The sequence below is a fragment of the Beta vulgaris genome, chromosome 6, assembly GCF_026745355.1.
Source record: "Beta vulgaris subsp. vulgaris cultivar EL10 chromosome 6, EL10.2, whole genome shotgun sequence".
NCBI lineage: Eukaryota > Viridiplantae > Streptophyta > Magnoliopsida > Caryophyllales > Amaranthaceae > Beta > Beta vulgaris.
Window position 1 is genome coordinate 15,121,149 of NC_079207.1, and position 7,811 is coordinate 15,128,959.

Sequence of the window (7,811 nt, forward strand, 5' to 3'; positions counted from 1 at the left end):
ACAGGGGAAAAGGAATGGGTTTTTACGGGTTTTGGGGTTTCAACTTTGGGGGTTTTGGGTTTTGATATTTTTGGAACCCACGAGACAGTAGATGAAAGTTGGAAATGGTTTTGGTTTTTATTTTCCAAGTATAACCGACAACAAGAAGGGATGGGAGCCCGACTTTGGTTTCGTAATCGGGTAAATACAAATCCATAAATTGCTAACTAAAAGCGATATATAAAATGATATAATAATAACTCCATAAAAAAAATATAACGAATATATTACAAGACAAATAAAAATAACACGCCACAATTCAAATGAAAATAAGAATTTTCGGAACATAATCAACTTAATAAATGTATTTAACGTTTAAATAAACGCTCTTAAAAACAGGGCTATTACATACTACCACCCTTATTTAAAGTTTCGTCCTCGAAACTTGAAAATAATAATTTAAATAAAACCAAAATCTCAACTTGTAAGATATCAGACATCCAACCTCAATTCTACCATCAGCTTCTGTATCTTCACTTCAACTCAATATCAAAATCGAGGAGCAAAGAAAACAAAAGGAGCAAAATTTTCGGAATAGAATTCCAATCATCTCAGTCGTAGAGATCTCGTTTGAAATTTAGTTAAGCAAATCATATAATATTCTCAAAATACATACCATCATAATAACAACAAGACACTACACCTTTACATAAACGAAATCATATAGCACACGCAAAAGTGCAACACTTACACACTCAAACTTCAACATTCCTAATTTCTTATCATCAATTCTCAACCACTAATAATCTATCCCAAATTGATTTCAAACTATCCCAAAGATCTTTTACCCTCGCTAGGTAGCCAACTAGGCATACGGTCGCAAGGTTGCTCTGATACCATCTTGTAACAGCCCGCTCTTCCGAGCTGCTAGCGAAACACACTTAACCACCATAAACTAGAATCTAAATCTTAATGAATAAAATCGCAGCGGAAAATATCCTTAAATACACCAATATCTCCAATAATATTCCCAAATATTATACATCGAAATATAAACAACTATCTAGAATATAAACTTAATCCTTAAGCCACGACGACATCTTAATCTTGCTTCACTTCCATTCTCGAGCTCTTGATACCAAACCTGCGAATTCAGAGAAGAAATACAAAACAAATAAAATTCCAAAAGGAGTGGAAAACTCGTAGCCTTTACTTCAGCCCGTTATAAACATTTTATTTCTCAAATCATTTCCTTTTCATTACAACGCTGGCATAGCTCATTCTCTTAAACAACCAGTGGCAAGTACAGGCTTTGGACAAAGAACAAACACTGCCTCCAAGGTTCGTTATGGAGCCCAGCAATACTACCCCCAAGGTTCGTTATGGAGCGTAGCCGACCGTATCAGGTCAAAAGAGTAACCATCCTCCACCCATACCTTGCCCACCTTCTATTTTCAGTTCATAAACTATGCCAGCAAAACATTTGCATATTCATATTCATATTCAATCAATGACATTTCATCATCACATTCATAACTATGGCCATAGTACGAAGTTATTTACCGAAAACATAACACATAGATTCACACATATGGGCATGAGTAAATGATTTTACTGAACATAAAAGCTACCTGAATCGCAATCCAGATTTGAACAATACAACCTCCTTCATTAATTTTCATCTCCAAATGAGATTCAATTCCATAATCGTTCTCCAACAATTCACCTCATAACAATAACGATAATTAAAAACTATCCTTAAACTAATCTAAACTACAAAGTGAATCCATAACCAATTCTCAATTTAGAAGTTACCTCCACTTATCATTCTAATTTCCTTTATCCTCAATCAAGAACTATAACTCTTAACTTAATCAAACTAAACAAACTTAACTCTACTAATAACATAAAAAGAAGACAAAACTAACTTAGCTCATAAAGAATTCGCAGGAACTTAGTTCTAACTTGAATTCACAATACTTAACCCAATGAATTAACAACCACCACCAAACCATATCAAACAGACAACAACCCAACAATAAAACAATATCAACCCAACTACAACAACAAACGACAGAGCAACAACAACAATAACAACATCTACTTGGGATTAATTAACAAATAGAAAATCAGAACTTAAAGAGGAAAACCAAGAATAACTAGTCTTTACCTCTGCTTCAAGAGCAGGGAAGACACGTACGGTAGGGGAAGGGACTCGGTTCCGGCAGCGGCGGATAGCAGCGACGAGGTTGGTGACGACACAGGGAGTGGCGGCGGCGTTCGCCGACAGCGAAACTCCAAGCAGCAGCAGCGAACAACACAACAGGAGAAGAAAGGAAGAACGAAAGAAGAGAGAGAGAAAACAGCGAGCTGTAGCAGGCGGGCGACGAGGCTCCGACGAGCAGCAAGGGGGGGGGGGAACTCCGGCAAGCTCGGCGAATCGCTGGCGAATCGAAGGGAAGGTGTGGCGAGGTTGCAGCGAAGAACAAGGGAAAAGGAATGGGTTTTTACGGGTTTTGGGGTTTCAACTTTGGGGGTTTTGGGTTATGATATTTTTGGAACCCACGAGACAGTAAATGAAAGTTGGAAATGGTTTTGGTTTTTATTTTCCAAATATAACCGACAACAAGAAGGGATGGGAGCCCGACTTTGGTTTCGTAATCGGGTAAATACAAATCCATAAATTGCTAACTAAAAGCGATATATAAATAATATAATAATAACTCCATAAAAAAAAATAACGAATATATTACAACAAGACAAATAAAAATAACACGCCACAATTCAAATGAAAATAAGAATTTTCGGAACATAATCAACTTAATAAATGTATTTAACGTTTAAATAAACGCTCTTAAAAACAGGGCTATTACATCACCGGTGCGAACCTTTGGCATTTGTCGCACTTTTTGACGTAGGTCTGTGCGTCCGTTAGCATGGTCGGCCAATAGAAGCCGGCTCGTAGAGTCTTTAGTACCAGTGTTTTTTCGCTGATATGGTTCTCGCAAACTCCCTCATGGATTTCTTCAATTATTTTTGTGGCCTGGTGGGCCATTACGCACCTTAGGAGAGGGAATGAGAAGCCCTTTTTATATAACTGACCTTGGAAGATGCATTACCAGGGCGAGTCTCTCTTAAACTTCGTGGCCGCCATCTTATCCTCCGGGAGAGTCCCTACCAGCTTATAAGGCAGTATGTCGTCATACCATTCAATGCTCTGGTTGATGGTGTTTATGGTGGTGGGGGGTTGTCGATGCTCCTCTCCACCAATGTTTCCACCATCACATTCCGCTTCTTGTCGTTGGTACTAGAGATTGCCAACTTAGATAGGGCGTCTGCCATCATGTTCTGTGCTCTCGGCACTAACTTGACCTCGAAGCTCTGCAATCCGGCCATCATGCTTTTGACCTTGCTCAGATACATGACGGGCTCTCGTGCTTCATATGTGCCTTCGATCTGACTTGATATCAGCTGAGAGTCTGTGATCATCATAATCTTCTTGGCACCAATCGCAATGCTCAGACTTAGTCCCTACCAGCTTATAAGGCAGTATGTCGTCATACCATTCAGTGCTCTGGCTGATTGTGTTTATGGTGGTGGGGGGTTGTCGATGCTCCTCTCCACCAATGTTTCCACCATCACATTCTGCTTCTTGTCGTTGGTACTAGAGCTTGCCAACTTAGATAGGGCGTCTGCCACCATGTTCTCTGCTCTCGGCACTAACTTGACCTCGAAGCTCTGCAATCCGGCCGTCATGCTTTTGACCTTGCTCAGATATTTTTGCATGACGGGCTCTCGTGCTTCATATATGCCTTCGATCTGACTTGATATCAGCTGAGAGTCTGTGATCATCATAATCTTCTTGGCACCAGCTGCAATGCTCAGACATAGTCCGACCAGGGCTGCTTCGTATTCTGCCTCGTTATTGGATGCCTTGAAGCCGAACCGGACGACATATTCAAATATTTCCCCTTCTGGGGATGTCATCACCACTCCGGCCCCTGCTCCACTTTGAGTAGCTGAGCCGTCAACTGATATGTGCCAGATGTCGGCTGCTTCTGATATTTCCGCATAGGTTGTTTCGACGATGAAGTCTGCCAATGCTTGGGCCTTAATGGCGGTGCGAGGCCGGTATTCAATGTCGAATTCTGATAGCTCGATTTTTCATTTTAGCAGCATAACAGTCGTGTCGAGTTTATGGAGGGCCTTCTCTAAAGGCTAATTAGTGAGGACCTGGACGGTATGTGAGTCGAAGTATGGTCTCAACTTTCTTGCCGCGATAAGTACGACATATGCCATCTTTTCCAACAACTCATAACTTTGTTCCGCCCCGGCCAGGACATGTCTTATAAAATATATGGGGCTTTGCTGCCCCTGCCTATCTACCAGTAATACCGCTGCTACCATCTTCTCAGGCACTAAGACGTATAATTGCAGCCTGTCCCGGAGTTTTGGTCGGGTTATCGTCGGCAGTTTCTTGAAGTGCTCCTTAACCCCCTCGAAAGCCTGTCTCTGCTCATTCACCCCATTCGAACTTCTTATTGCCCCTAAGGATTTTGTAGAATGACAGTGCTTTGTCGGCCGACTTCGAAACGAACCTAGTGAGGGCAGCCATCCTTCCTGTTAGCTTCTGGATGTCCTGAATGCTCTTTGGCTCCGGGAGGTCGTTGATGGCCTTTACCTTGTCGGGGTTGGCGTCTAAGCCCCGCTCGATCACCATGAAACTTAGGAATTTCCCGGACCTGACCCCGAATACACATTTCTTAGGGTTCAGCGTCATCTGGTGCTGCCCGAGTGTGGCGAAGGTTTCCCCTAGATCGACGATATGCCCCTCTTCTGTGAGGCTTTTCACAATGTTGTCGTCGACGTATACCTCTACATTTCTGCCCTTTTGATGCTCGAAGATTTTGTCTACCGGCTTTTGATACGTAGCGCCGCCATTCTTGAGTCCGAAAGGCATTGCCTTGTAGGCGTACACTCCTGCATCTGTGATAAACGCCGCTTTGTTTCTATCAGATTCTAGCAAGCTGATCTGATGATATCCGGAGAAGGCATCCATAAAGCTTAGCAAGGTGTGGCCACTAGTGGAGTCTACTAGTTGGTCAATTCTGGGCAAGGGATAGAAGTCCTTGGAGCAGGCCTTGTTGAGGTCGATAAAGTCGACGCACATCCGCCATGATCCATTGGCCTTTTTTACTATTACCACATTGGCCAACCATTCCGGATTATCACAGGGTTCGATGAAATCCGCCGCTAGCAGTTTATCAACCTCTTCCTTGATGGCCGCATTCTTTTCTGAAGAGAAATTCTTCTTCTTTTGCTTTACTGGTCATACATCCTCGTTAACATTCAGCCGGTGGACCATAAATGCTGGGTCGATTCCCGCCATCTCATCTGCAAAGAAGGCGAAGATGTCGGCATGATCTCGCAAGAGGCTTATCAAGTTGATCTTGACCTCTGCCACCAAGTCTGCTCCAATCTTCACCGTTCTTTCCGACCTTTCCAGCTCCAGGCTTACTTCCTTTGTCTCACCTTCCGGGATAGGTCGCGGTTGACTTGTCGGCCTTCCCTCGAAGTTTTACATCGACAGATCTCTCTTAGTTTTGTTTTCTGTCCTACGCCTTTTCCTTGTGGACGGTGGCGACTCTGCCGGTCGCGACTCTGCCGGTCGCTTATGGTCTGAGTTTCTGAGAGCCATCAGATAGTAGTCCCTGGCCGACTCTTGGCTTCCTCTAAGCCTTTCTGGCTTACCTTCATTTGACGTATAGATCATTGTCAAATGGTAAGTGGAGACTACTACTTGCGCGTCCTGGACCAGGGGTCGTCCGATGATGGCGTTATATGCGGTCGGGATGTCGACAACGAGAAATTTCGTCATCATGTCCCTGGAATGGGATCCTTCTCCCAGTTTTACTGCTAATTTGACGGTTCCTTCTGGGACGACAGATGCTCCTGTAAAACCGATGGCCGGGTATGAGATCGGCTTCAAACATGCAGCTTCGAGGCCCATCTTTTCGAATGTCTCTTTGTACAGGATGTTGGCGGAACTTCCACCATCCATTAATACGCGATGGACCATAATTGCCATTGGTATTTGCATAGATACTACCAAGGGGTCATCATGAGGGTAGATGATTCCCTTAGCGTCTTCTGACGTAAACGCTACAAACGGCATAAATGGGGGTGCTGAGCATTTCCTGGTGTTGTGATAGTTTACTTGGTGCCTCACTTCTTTCAAGCTAGCTTTGACACCATGTATGCTTCCACCCCATGTCGGCCCTCCAGAGATAACATGGATTTCGGTGATCCTGTCTTTCACCGACTTCCTGTTGCCGTTTTCATCCTCCCTGGATGGAGACTTTCGGTCGATTCTTGCCTGGTATTAGGTGAAATAGCCCCTTCGAATGAGATCTTCGATCCCGGCCTTCAGGTCCTTACAGTCATCTGTCACGTGAGCATAGTCCCTGTGGAACTCACACCACTTCGATTTATGCCGACCCTTGTAGTACATCTTTTTGGGCCTCTGCCACTTTCAGCCTTTTTATGCAGCTCGAATATCTCCGCCCTAAACATTGTTAAAGGGGTGTAATTGCGATACCGGTCGGCTCGCCCTTCTTGACCCTTCTTTACATAATTGCTTTCTTCCCTCCTGTTGGAGTTTTCCGGTTTTTTTATCCACTAGTGGAAAAATGAAGAAGGGCTGCGCTGAAAAAGGCCTGTAGGGCTGCGCTTTTTGACAGCAGCCCTTTCAGTAGCATCCCTTCACTTTTTAAGTAGGGCTGCGCTAGAAAAGCGCAGCCCTTAAGCTAGAAATGGAAGCGCTAGTTAGGAAAAAGCGCAGCCCTACCTTGAGAAGGGCTGCGCCTTTTAAAAAGCGCAGCCCTTCACCTTGAGAAGGGCTGCGCTTTTTAAAAGGCGCAGCCCTTCCAATTGAAGGGCTGCGCTTTTTTGAAAAAGCGCAGTCCTTCTTATTTGTAGGGCTGCGCTTTTCCAAAAAGGCGCAGCCCTTCTGTTTTTTTCCCCTAGTGATCTTTCCGGTATTTATCCTCCCTGCGATCTTTTTCCTTATCTCTTCTATCTCCGGCCGGCCTTTTAGCAGTTGCCGCCTTATCAAACTCCTCTCCTCGGATGAAGTCATTTGCTTTTCTCAAGACTTCTGTTAGGCTGGTCAGCTTTTTGCAGCCCAGGTAGCTTCTGAAGGCAGTCCCTTCTCTACGGCCTGTCATCAGGGCCAACACCGCTACTTCCTGCTGCAAACTGGGAATGGTAACGGCTTCCGCATTGAAGCGTCCTACGTAACCCCTCAAGCTTTCAGAGTCTCCTTGCTTGATGGACATCAACTCGCCGGTAGTTTTCTCCCTGCGTTTGTTACTGACAAAGTGGGTAACAAACATAAATATGAGCTGGTGGAAGTCGAACACAGTTGCCAGCGGTATGCTCTTGAACCATGTTTGGCGGAGACCAACCAGCATTGACGAGAACACCTTACACCATACCGAGTCGGTATCAGCGTACAACAACATGTGTCCCTCATAGGCCGATGTGTGGTCCTCCGGGTCCGTCTTGCCGTCATATTTGCATTTCTGCATTTTGATCTTCTCCATGGGCTCCTGGAGGATGACCGTGGAAAAAGGAGAATTTTGCAACGATATCGGCACCCTGCGTCTGTACTCGCTTCCCTTTCTGGGTTGGGAAGATAGTTGGACCTCCGTTTCCTGAGCTTCCTCTTCTTCCTCCTCCCTAACCTGCTCCGTGGGGGTCTTGGAGTTGGCCACCTGATCCTGGTCATTCCGGCCTCGTTCCCCCTGGCGGCCCGTACCTACTGAGCGCAT

The 7,811-nt window shown here is 44.7% G+C and overlaps 1 protein-coding gene across 1 annotated transcript; it reads right to left on the reverse strand.

The window, feature by feature from the left end:
• Window positions 1-7,001: 7,001 nt before the first annotated feature.
• LOC104884712 (uncharacterized) lies at window positions 7,002-7,811 on the reverse strand. The gene has a single exon (XM_010669398.1). The coding sequence runs from the start codon at window positions 7,809-7,811 to the stop codon at window positions 7,002-7,004; it is 810 nt and encodes a 269-aa protein (XP_010667700.1).